Source organism: Notolabrus celidotus, chromosome 2, assembly GCF_009762535.1.
Source record: "Notolabrus celidotus isolate fNotCel1 chromosome 2, fNotCel1.pri, whole genome shotgun sequence".
In the NCBI taxonomy this organism is placed as follows: domain Eukaryota; kingdom Metazoa; phylum Chordata; class Actinopteri; order Labriformes; family Labridae; genus Notolabrus; species Notolabrus celidotus.
In genome coordinates, this window is record NC_048273.1 from 13,498,550 (window position 1) to 13,511,580 (window position 13,031).

At 39.8% G+C, this 13,031-nt stretch overlaps 1 protein-coding gene across 1 annotated transcript in view; it reads left to right on the forward strand.

Annotated features, from left to right (window-relative positions):
* hcn2b (hyperpolarization activated cyclic nucleotide-gated potassium channel 2b) overlaps positions 1–13,031 on the forward strand; it is a 57,326-nt gene that overhangs the window by 16,303 nt on the left and 27,992 nt on the right. Inside the window, exon 4 of the mRNA XM_034677842.1 lies at positions 3,495–3,713. Within this exon, the coding sequence (XP_034533733.1) occupies positions 3,495–3,713 (219 nt within the window). The remainder of the gene's footprint in view (positions 1–3,494; positions 3,714–13,031) is intronic.

Genomic DNA, 13,031 nt, shown 5'->3' on the forward strand with positions numbered 1-13,031 from the left:
TAAGATGACCACAGCTTTCATCATTAGAGACACGATCTTTAGATGCATATGGGTGCACACCAACAGCAGTCTGATATCTACAGCTGTGTCTCTGCTCAGAAGCTTGATCTTCCAAAGGAAACGATTGGTCTGTCCTTCAGAGAACTTGAAGGCCAGAATCAACCTGCTCCTCCTCTTCCACAGTCTCTACTCAGAAGCATTCATGCTTTTACTTGTCAAGTGCTTCCCTTAAACACTGAATCATCTTGTAACTTTCTATTTGGTTTTAAATAATAGATACAAACAGGGATCCACTGGCTCTAAATAATAGATGTTTACCTTTCTAACATTTGCTTACAAGGTCTTTTACGGCACTTTACATGTTAGCAATTATAAATGTCAGAGTCACTTAAATGACGGCCTTTTCCAAGCTCGCATCGCTTTTGAGACACAGGTGCTTAGTAGTTTACATGGCTATCACACACACCTAAACACACAACCAAACACATGCTGGGTGTGCCAGAACACACTCCCTATACTGACGCCATCATGCATCATAGATGTCCCATACTCCCTTTCTGTTCCTCGCTAACTGTATTATGTACAATTAGCCATCATCCACGCTGAGCAGTGAAGACTGATAGCAGATAAAATGAACACATGAGCTAATTTCATTTGTTTCCTCTCACACTGGGTGGTATCTCTGTAGAATAGGTTTATTGTGTTACTTTGAAGGCTGTAATTTTCAGTTGTAAGAGACAGCTGTACAGGGTGTCAGTTTTAATTAGCTATTATCTCAAACTTAAACACATCCCCACCGGTTAGGCTTACAGCTGGTCAGGATGTGTTGTCTCAGTCAAAGTGAGCTTTCCTGTGAGACGTCAAGAAATTAATAAATATCCTTGCTGCTTTTAGAGTTAGAGTAAATTAAAAGATTACCACTCTAGCATGTGCCTGCTATGACGCTTTTGACAGCAGATCGTTAGTTTAGCCCAGCATCAGCTGCAGTAGACGTCCTCCTGCTGTGGACATTCCAGACTCCAGCTGATTCGGACGTGCTGGACTCCAGCAGCAACAGCTTCTACTAATACTACTACTATTCATCTCACCACTATCATCTCTTTCGCTCTTATTCCCCTCTGTCCCTCTTTCCAACCCCAACTCGGTCAAGGCAGATGGCTGTCTAACATGAGTCTGGTTCCGCTCGAGGTTTCTGCCTGTTAGAACGAAGTTTTTCCTTGCCACTGTAACTAACTAAATACTGAGGTGCAATGCTCATGTTGGATTAAGATGAGATAAGACAGAGTTGTTCCCTGTCTTGGGGTTGGGTCTTTGTTAGTAATTTAACATAGAGTATGGTCTAGAGCAGCTATGTTTGTAAAAGTGTCTTGAGATAACGTTTGTTGTGATTTGGTGCTTTACAAATGAAGATTGATAGATTGATTTATAAAGACAAAACAGGAAGAAACAGCTAGCCTAGCTACCAGCACTGACTTTGCTAGGTTAATCTGCTTGGCGATGATATAGCTCAGTAAAGCACATAAGCAGTTACCTCTTCCAATTTGTTCGTATGCCAACTAAGCTAACCAGCTGGAGGTTAATGTTAGTAGTTGTAAAGTTTCCATAACAGAAACAGCAGACTTGTGACAAAGCTTGACTTTTATTTGAAAAAAAAAACATACAAGATTAGAGGATTACAGGATAGAAGTGCTGATTTACACCTTTTGACTCTTTTTAAATAATTTTGGGGCATTTTTGCCTAACAGGACAGCTGAAGAGAGACAGGAAATGTGGGGAGTAGAGAGCAGGGGTAGACATGTAGCAATGGGTTGTGGTTGGGACCTGATGAAGACTAGCCTTAAACCACTTGGCCATTGGGCATCTCAAACCTTTGAACTCTTACCAACACTTTTGCAGCTAACTAACACATTATTTTCTTCCTGTAGCCACACTAGGCAGAAAATCAGTGGATTTACATGTTGCCCCACAAACAGTGACAGTAGCAGATCCCTTGCTTTTTCTTGAAGAGTTGCAGCATAACAGTGACAAACAAACTTAGGGATATTTCTTGATTTCATGTACATAATCTATTCAGCATATGTCCAGTTTCATGATTGTTAGTGAGTTCCCCCTTTTCACTTTATTATAGAGTTAAAACAACAGGCCTCGGTGACAGTGAAGACATCAGTCATCGATCTCCTGTGAGATGTAATCCTGTGCATTGACTTAAGTATATGTGTAAAAGAGTGAGACGGACAGTGTTTATTCTGTTCCTTGACTCTGGATTGGGGCATCCTACCTGCTGTTTACCCACCTGCAATGTGCCCAGCATGCTGATGGTTTCAGCTCCACATCTGTTAACCACCTGGGGCAGCAGGAATGAGATCAGACGGAGGCTGGAGAGTTATTAATTCCTCTGTTAGGGTTTGTTGGAAAGATGGTAATGACTTAAGTGCCATGGATAACAGTGAGACTGGGACATTTTTAAGGCTACTATGAATAGAAATAGCAAAGCCAGAGATATGGAGTTTGTAATCTTAAGGGCTTCAAACTGTTGTATTATTCTCTGTCTTATATCTAAGATAACAAGGTTCAGTTTTTTTTTTTTATCTTCTAAAACAAGTCCAAACAACGGGTCCAATACAAAAAAACTGCATTTATGTCAGACTACAGCCTTTAAAATCTAAACCTTTTTCTTGTTGTCTGAATCAACCTCAAAATACAAATTTCAATGACAGCCTCTAAGCCATGGTTTCACCCCCTCTAAAAACATCTCAATTTGAATCTCAAATGAAATGCAAACAACCCTGGAAAAATACAAATCAGATTCAAATAGTCAATCAGTGACTGAGGACACCACTCATCCCAGAGAGGGACAGGAGGAGTTTAAGAGGAAGTAGACGCACACACTCACACAAACACAGCGGTAAACTCTGGACAGTGTGTGATCCACAGCTGCTCGAGGGAAAGATGTGAGGTTCAGCAGTGCCTGTGGAGGACTCGCTGATGAGTCTAACTCAGGAGAATTGGGGTTGACTGAGTGTGTGAGCGCCAATCAAAGACAGACTGGAGCGAGGCAGATGTACAGGCTCCTCATTAAACACAAGAGTTTTTCCTCTGCTCCTTCTGCTCTGCCAAAAACTGAGGCGAGCCTGCTTAGTGATGATGATGAGGCTCTCTGCCAAACCCGAAACAATCACTAGACACCAAGTCGTATACCTCACCAGGAATATCGAACTCTTTTGCCCTCTTATTCATAATTAACTCTCTTTTTCACCACTTCTGACAAACTGTAACTGTTGGAAATATTCTCTGAAGTGTGCCTCATGTGGCTTACCTTTGGAAGAGGTCATTGAGTTAAAACTACTGTTGCATGAAAGAATAATATAAAAAAGAAGCTTTTTCGTTCTCCTTTCTCCTCTTTCTCTTTGACCTGCTATATAATTAGTTTCCCCACTTCTTTTTATTCTAAATATTTCTCTAACTGCTTATCTCCACTCCATCTTGCCCTACAGAATGACTCATGGGGCGAGCTTTATTCCTTCGCCCTCTTTAAGGCCATGAGCCACATGCTGTGCATCGGATATGGAAGACAAGCCCCAGAGAGCATGTCAGACATCTGGCTGACCATGCTCAGTATGATTGTCGGGGCCACCTGCTATGCCATGTTCATTGGCCACGCCACAGCACTCATCCAGTCTCTGGACTCATCCAGACGGCAATACCAAGAAAAGGTGAGGAAAATACTAATTTTCTGATTGTTTACTGTTTGAATGAAAGATGTTACCATATCGAGCTTACTTAATAGCTCAAGGCAGACTAATTGTTGGTTTAAGCTACCAAAAAACTTTTCCCATCTACCTCTTGTAGTATCTAGGGGTAGATGGGAAAATCTTTTCAGAATTTCAGCGACACAAAGTAGGTAAATTATTGTGGTTGTATTTAATGCATGCTTGCCAAATGATAATTTCTCATTTTCATTTTTATAGCAGTAGGGACAATTTAAAAGCTTTGTCGTTGGCCCATACACTGAATGCCTTGCTCAATTCAAGGGTGGATTGTTAGTTAGTCTTGATTCAATATGATAAGAAATGATTGTTAACATAAGTGGTATTCACACATCCACTAAACTCCTGAAAATTTCTTGAAATTTTAAGAGTGAGCTGCAGTGTGACCCTTACTTTGCCACAAACTTTTTCCTGACAGCTCTCAAGTAACATCCCACAAAAGGTCAGTTAATGGTTGACAGCATTTGGTAAAAGTCAGGAAAATCACCCCAGCTGACAGGGTGGATGATATTTATATCATGTAACTGGTGCATAACTTCTGATCTTTGAACAAGATAAAGCTGCTGCAGGCTATTTGCTTCTCACAAGCATGTTCATTTCTACTCCTTTGTTGTAACTTTAAATACTTCCCTTTATGTTTAAGTTTATGTTTATTTCATTTATGTAGCACCTTAAATGCAAAACACGTTCTGTATGAGGGGCTTTGCAGGAACAGCCAGACACACTGCCAGCATATATGGAGCTTTAATTTTTAAAAAGGCAAAAACTGTCATCAAAGTGTTTGATTAAGCTTCATATGTCATCTTGAATATGTCGCAAACCTGAGACAGTGACAACATCAGCGTCCTTTTTCATGTCATGTCCCGCCCTCTGGGTCTGAATGTACTGTATACAATATGTTAAATAACAGAGGCAGGAATACGCTAATATGAATGCTTTAAAAAATGTATTACAACTCATACCGCTACTGCAATGTTTGATGACGATATTGTATATAACAGGTTTGTGTCACATTTTGACAGTACTTAAAGCTGGGGGTTGGGAGTCAGATTTAGATACACTTTTTGTTATACTGGTTAAAATGATCTTTATGTCCCGATGGCAATTAATACATAATATGTTCTTAAAAAAGAGCGAAAAAGAGCTGCTATCTACAGCCGAAGTAAACCTGAGAAAACACCAACCAATCCCTGCCATCAGGGGCCAAATTATGAAACCAATCAAATCCTGTCCTGCCATTCTGCCCGCCTCCTGCGTGTACATTTCATGTGTGAGTGTTTTTTAACTTTCACCATGATAATGTTTTGGTGTTTTCTTACCACTGAGTGAGACATGAGTTGACGTAGTGCAAAACACAAATGATGTGCTGAGGACCGGTTTTGAATCAGTCACGATCATATGGTCGCGAAGCAGCGGTGCGCATCCTTGTGAGCGGGGGCGTCCTTTTAGAGGAGCTCCGAGGGGAGGGGGGGAGGGAGACGGAGTCACGCGGAAATGCTACATTAAAATTCATGCTTCCCATGACTACCAACCCTAGCTTTAAACATTTTTTGGGGAGAAATACATTTTTCTGCAAGGAGGTAATATTATCCAGGTACAAAGCTAAAGCTAGGAGGCAAGTAGCTTAGCTTAGCACAAATAAGGGTAGCAGGGGAAAACATCTAGCTTGACTTTGGCTAAAGTTTGACAATTATGGGTACTAGCATCCCTAAGCATAGTTACTTAAACCTGATCTCTGCAAACAAATACAACAATGACAAGTCATTTTCTGTGAGGAGAAACATGCTTTCACTATTTTCATTGAGGGTGAATATTTCTCCCTGCTTCTGTTTTTTTTATGCAACCATCAAATAAAGTGTGAATAAGCTCATTTCCAAACATCAAACTTTTTTGGACAAATCCAGCTGCAGTGTCTCTTTTTAGAAACAATATCCTGGTTACTCTGGATTATCCTCAGCCTACGCTTCAACAGTTGTCATTGGAAGTTCTTTCTACCAAAGAAAATAATCCCTTTGTAAACTTTGGGGTGTGTGTTACGTGTGTGTATGGTGAAACAGGCTTCTGAAGAAAGGTATGCTGTCGATATTTGCAAATTTTGCTTATTATTGGTGTGTTATTATAATTTAGGTGGATCAACCCTTTGAAATCAAATCATTTGAGTAAATAATTCAGCCTGCTTGATTTTGTAGATAAAGAAAGAGAGGTGGTTTGTCTGGAGAGTTTTTTTGGGGGGGGATCATCACTGAAATAAATAAATGCAGAGTTAGCGGCAGGATTACCTTACTCGCACCCAGGTGGCCTCTGTTGAAAGCATGGCAAGATGCCATGAAGAGATTTAATCAACAGTGCTTGTCCTCTAAAACAATGTGGATAAGGTTATCAGATTTCATATAAACAAAGAGGGTTTGCTCATTTGATTCTGACACTCTCTGATAGGAACAGCATCTGTTCTATTAGTTCAATATTCATGGATCCAGCTCGCAGGGTCTCAGTCTGTTTGTCATCCCCGTACAGCCTCAGATCAAAGCTTCCGGTGTCTGCTGCCCAGGGGAGGGGGGGTGGCCGTGCTCCTGCTTTATAAGGTCAGGGTGTCACCAGTGCTTTTTGTCTTGTTAGCTTCCTTAGATCCCGGCTGATGTGAATATGCCCTATGCTATCTATCACTCGTGCACATGCATACAGACACGCACTCACACATCAGAGTGATCAGTCGGCTTTGTTGTTTAGTTGAAGCCTCTGGCTAATGTTTAGAACAAAGGATGACCAGGTTTATGTCTTGTTCTCTCTCTCTGTCTTTCTCTGAGTCACACTCTGTTTGGCCTGAACATGTTGCTAAATTCTGTTTATTAATTACTGAGTCTTGTGGTTTGCTTGTGCATCATTACAGAGAGATCCTTTTATTTCTTCATTTTATAGGTCATGCTTTCATAAACATCCATGAAGATGTCAAGTACACAGACTCGTTCTGTGCAAGGGGCCATGGAGGTTTTAAAAAGTAATGAAGCTACTGTATATATGTTTCATATTCATGAGCATAGTACAAGCAGCAGAGAATACATTACCATTAGATCTTGTTGAACATCATACATAGCACTGAGTTTACTGTATATGATGATGGTGGACATGCATTAACAGCAGCTGTGTGACCTCATTTTCTTATGTCAACTTTCTAGCTTTTGACAGCTAATGGGATATTTAAGTGAGGTATCCCCCCAACAGAGATCTGAGTTTATCAGTAATAGTGTTGTCAGTCAGCAGCCTTAGGTGTGCAGACTGCTGACAGAACTCACAAGTTTGGAACTACGTCTTCAAACCTATTTGAAAACACACTCTCACAGATGCTTTCTTTGTAATTACCTTTTGGTCTTATTTTGATTGTGTCTTCAAGTCTTAACCACATTTATGTGTTTTATTCTTTATTTTTGACTGTTTTATCCTTCTGTTTTTATTCCTTTGTTTCTTAGTTACTAAGCTCTACAAAATAGTTATGAGATTTTCAGAATTTGCCGTTTAACAAAGTTTGGGGCAGATGTGTTAAGTTGTTGGCAAGAATCTTGATTCAACATAACACTATAGGTACCCATTATATAACAGTTATCTCTCACCTGTAATAAATACTTGATTCTGATTGATCAAAACAACACTAACAAGGTTGATTCATTCTCAACTACAGGTGCACCAGGGACAACATGATCACACATTTCACTTCTGCCTGTTGACATTGTGGGAAACATCATTAGCTTTCTAAATTGGGGGTATGTGGGGGGAAAAAGTGACAGTTACGGGACACAGATGTGAGAGCAGTCTGTGGGGCTATTGGACCCCAACTGTCTCTGATAAAGAAAACTGGAGCCAGATCCTGTCATGCAATCCAAGCAATAGCAGCAGAGCTGGTGAGTCAATGTGTAAGTTGCTGTTTGCCAAAAAGTAAATTAGGATAGCTGAATGAATACAGAAATGTCAACATAGATATTCTGTCAGTTCAGTTTAAAGGTACAGTGTGTTGAAATGGGAATATTTAGCAATTTATAGCAGTCAGAGTCTAGATTAAAAACGTTCCCTTACTAATCCCCAGTCAGTGAAGCTCCTGTGATGCATGATAAGAGTGATCCTCCATCTTTTCTTTGTAAAAATAAAACATGTTTAAATCCATAAAAACATCTTGAATCAATATCAAATAGAATCCCTTCATATTTTTAGACGAATTCTTACCAGATATGGTTAATAACTTGTTACTTAAACGCATGATGGTAATGAAATTATAATAGGAAATCCTCTCACAGTACTGACCAAAGAAAATATGTGCAGTAGTCTTTGCTTTCTGTCAGATATGTTTAGCTATACTCTGTAGAGATGTGAAATCTGCTACCGCTCTCATTCTGTCCTCTTGCATTGTTTTACAATCATAAAACACTCGGTTAGGCTACACAAAGACAACTTATCTGTCATGCTGTCCTGCCCCCGTCCCTCCTGACTGTTTGTTCTTCATTAAGTCACTGAACTGAACATACTGAACAGCAGCCCACAATAAGTCCTGCTTTAGATAACAGACTGGAGACACAGCTATGGCTGGAACTCGCCTCTGGTACAAAACAGATTCTTTGTCTGAGGTAGTGTAAATGTTAGCGACAGCACAGACTGATATTGACACAAGACAAAGTAAACTGTTAGCATCACGCTCAGGGTTAGGACAGAAATGTCATAATAGCTCCAGCATTCAGCATCTACTCCTGTCTGCATGAAAGACACCATGGACCAGGAGTCAGACTGTTTAGAGAGTCCAGGAGTCAGAGCATGCAAATATTCTGTTCTGCATTATGTGAACAGAGATGATTTGGTTTGTGAACATATGCATAAAGGGGTGGCGAGACAAAAAAAAAAGAAGGGAGATAGTAAGAGACGTTTTAGAGTGGTGATTCAACAACAATCAACAACTTTTTCTTAGTTTATTGTGGATCTTTTGGTATCTTGGTCAGTTTTAACTTCCTTGTGGTTGTGTAAATATAGCATTTAAAACTGGACCTGTTTCCCATTACTATCAGCTAACTATATCACCTGCTTATCCATTACTTTTGGTTGTTCTTTCACTTACATGACCCTGACCTTCCTATTTGAGGATCTCTTTTTACTTTATATAATAGCTGTGTCCTGATGCCTCTGAACTTTTACACTGAACCATGCAACAGCATTCGTGTCTCAGTGAGGGATTTTATGTTACAGGATTGCAGAGGCACAACGTGTAATCAAACAGCTTCACTAAGACAGACACACAGAGCTGTTCCATCCTGCAGGCTCTGATGGCTTTGTGACACTGATTCTCCTCTGTTGCACCTCTGTCTCCTGTGCCTGCTCAGGGACTGAACAACTTTGCCACACCATTAAGCATTCACATTTAGATTGATGATGAATTCTAACCACCGTCCTAGAATATAAGGGGCTGTCTATTTTTAGCTCATTATTTCTCAACTATTACTTATTTTATCTCACTATATTTTCATAAATGTTACCTATTTACCTCTTTATCCAATTTTCATTTGCAGTTAACAAGATGTGATCCCTTACTTTTGATTGTTTTTTTATCTCATCTTTTTAGCTTACACCATTAACTTACTATTTGTGCAAGCTTTCTTACAAGTTCTCTTGAACTCTAATTTTTAACATGAAATGAAGAGTCATAATTTTTGTGGGTAAATAGTCCTGCAGTCCTAGCAGTCAGCGTATTTATGAACAATTGTCAATCAGACATCTTATTAACCTGCATGGAGTATTATTTTTCTCTAAAAGCAAATGTTTGGCATATTTTTAAAGAATGTTCACTATTTGTTTTGAAGTAAGAAGTGTATTCATACCAGAGGAGGTGCCATGATTCTGTCGTGATCTTTTGAGCTCAATTCAATGTGCCAGCCTGTCATTTAAGAAACATTGCACACTTGTTTCTAGCTTGTCTTTGCAACTAAATGTGTTGGAGTTTAACCAATGTTGCTGACATGCGGCCCTGTAGATAATGCTGTTTGACTTTTGTTTTGTGCCGCATAATCTCCACAAACACCATATGGTCCTATAGCAAAATTTAAGAAGTGGTGGCAGCTTAGCGTTCCTTTGTCATCCCCTCTCTCACTTTGAGTTGACTGGTGGCTTGATTACGTGTTCCTCCACAACCCTCCTCCATTCCCCATCTCCCCATCCCTCTCCTGATTCATCTGTCCATTTGCCCTTGTCTGTTGGGCAATACACCATCTGCCAGGAGGCACTGCACATGGACTGAGGGCATTAGCTATTATGTAATTGTGCTCCTGTAACTCCTCCTCCACCATGTCCTCCCTCTCTGAAGCAATAGAGCGAGTGTCCAAGAGGAGGTAGACGTGACCCCTGGGTCTTTTGGTGGTGACCTCTAGTCCACTGGGACCTGATACATCAAACAATCACTTGAGAGACTCCCCCCCTCTGGATTTGGCAAACAATGTCATGGTACAAAATGAGTGAAATACAGTTGTAAGTTTAGCAAAAGGTCAATAAAGCAAGGTTCCCAACCTCTCCCAAAAATAGTTGAAATGGAGCATTTTCGCTTGTATTGTTCAGTGATGGGTTTCTCTCATGGGTTTTTTCATCACCCCTAGGAGTACTTAAAGGTGATGTTCTCAAGCAACACATTTTCTGGTCTTTTAAAAGCAACTAGTCACCCAGTCTCAGGATAAGAAAACTCTCTAAAAACAGTCCAAATTCCGCACAATTTATTAAACACAACTAAACTCAAGCTCACCACATCTGTGGGTAAACAATGTTCAATTGATTTGCCAAATATGGCTAATGTTAGCAGAGCTAGCACCAACTAGACCTCGGTCCTCCTTGTAGGTAAACATTGTGCTAGTTACTCACTGCTCCAGTCATGTAGCTACATGCCAGTTAAACCAGACACAGCTAACCTTCAACTTATCTCCATTTTCTGGATCCAAATACTGCGAAACGTTACCGTGCTACTGTATGTCATCTGAGCTTGTTAACATCTGGGTAGTAGATCAATGACAGTATGAAAGTAGCCCCTGGCTACTTGACCCGGACTAGCTAGGGTTACAATGTTTAACCCTCCTGTTACCCTCAAATTAGCTAACATCTTTTGTCCTTGGCGTCAGTTTGACCCCAGCAATTTAAACCTCCAGAAACTGATTGTTTCCTAGGTCTATGTGTCAGGTGCTTTATGGTTCTTTGTTGACTACCTAAATAGCCTTTTAAATACAATATATTTCAAGCATAAACACAATTTAAAGCATTTAGAAGGACTTTATTTGTAAAGCTGAACATCAAACTGCTGTCAGTTTGTAATGATCTCATCGGCCCTGCATTGTTTCTATGTTATCAAAACGTATGAGACAGGACTCATCATTGAATGTCTTTAGAGACATGGTGGCTGGAAATATCATATCTCAATCTGAAGGTTGGCAATTTGATCCCAGCTCCTGCAGTCAAATGCTGAAGTGTCCTTGGGCAAGACACTGAACCCCAAATTGCTCCCTCTGTATATTTCTTATGTTTTATATAGCTTAAACAGCCTGGGGTCAAATTGACCCCAAGGAACACCGATGCGTAATTTCATTTTACAGGAAATTGGAACATATCACTATTTTAGTTTTCTGTTTTCCCAGTTGTCCCCATTAAATTAGGAAAAGTCATGAAATATGAAGCCAAAAAAATGATGTTAATCATTTATTTCGAGACGTTAAACACTTAATTGGGTCCAATTGACCCCAAGGATAATAGGAGGGTTAATTGTATCGTCAACTGAACCAGAACATCCAGAATACTTAGTAGAGGGGACACATTACATTGTTTTTAGTTTCATTGAAAAAATATTAGCTGTGAATCTGTGCTGTGAAGATTTTAATTTCATTACTTCCAGTGCAGTTTTTAACTACTGTAAACTCTAACCAAACAGATTTTTGAATGATGTGTTTGAGAAAAGCCAGTTTCATTTTGAATGACAGACAAAAGAACAAAAAACATGAATGCACTTGCAGCCTAGGCTTTGTCCCCTAATGTGTTGAGAAAGTCGCCAACAGCTGCAAGAAGCTGGAACACCTTTTGCAGTATTTTCGTTCACAAAGTTGTTGTTGAGTGGATCAGACACTAACGGAGCAGTAGTATATTGTACCTCCTTATACTGGCTTTTTTATACCCCCCAAAAAATGTGCTGCTCTGGGGAAATTGGATTAAACATTATTCTAAGTGGGTAATTTATTGAAAGGAGTTTGAGAATCATTCAGTCCAATCATCCTGATTCCTCTTATTTGCACCGCATTTTCAGCCCTATACTCAGTAGACTTGGAATGTTTTATGATTACACCCCTCTGTGAAATTAGTGAGGTGGACTGCTTATCTGCTTTTTTATATCTACATTTAATTGTTCATTAGCCACTTTTCACGTGAACAATATATAAACATGGCTTCATAACGACATTTTTTCAAGCGCCTTCATGCCAGCAAGTACATGAATGTTTAATTGTGTGTGTGTGTGTGTGTGTGTGTTTGTGTTTGTGTGTGTGTGTTAATGTGTTTCTGCCTCTACTCTTCATTCGATGAGTTTAAAGGATGAAGTCAAGTGAGGTTCTATCTATATCACAAAAACACACACATAAACATACTTACTGTAGAGACACACACACACACACACACACACACACACACACACACACACACACACACACACACACACACGCGCACACACACAGATTTAAGACTTGTCACATTGTGATCGCTGACATTCAGTGACATAACCCATTAATTGGAAGGCCAATTCAATTTCTCCCTCTCCTCTGCGGCAGCTTACAGTGACAGGCATGCATCATGTTCACAAGCCAGGAACAAGGGGCTTTATGTCCCATAAAAAACCTCCCTGCTAACCTGCCCTTCTCTAACTAGTCCACGGGCTCAGGGGAACAGATTGCATTTAAGAGATACACTAGATTTTCAAGAATGGAATGAAGGACAGTCTTATATTTGTTAGACTTTTATTTTTGTTTTGAGGTATTGTTAAATGATAAATTGTATTTACATAACTTTGAAAACAATTTCCTGAAAAGGAGCTGACTTGAATGGTGAATATAATATGGGTTGTGTATGTGTGTGTGTGCGTTATGGAGTGAGAGCATTAGCTGCCAGTTTTGGTGGCAGCATCATCTCGTGTCTTCCACTCTTGTTCTTTATTCTCATACGATAACAAACATGACCTTGTGGTCACACAACATGCATATTTTATATATCCCTCTTCAA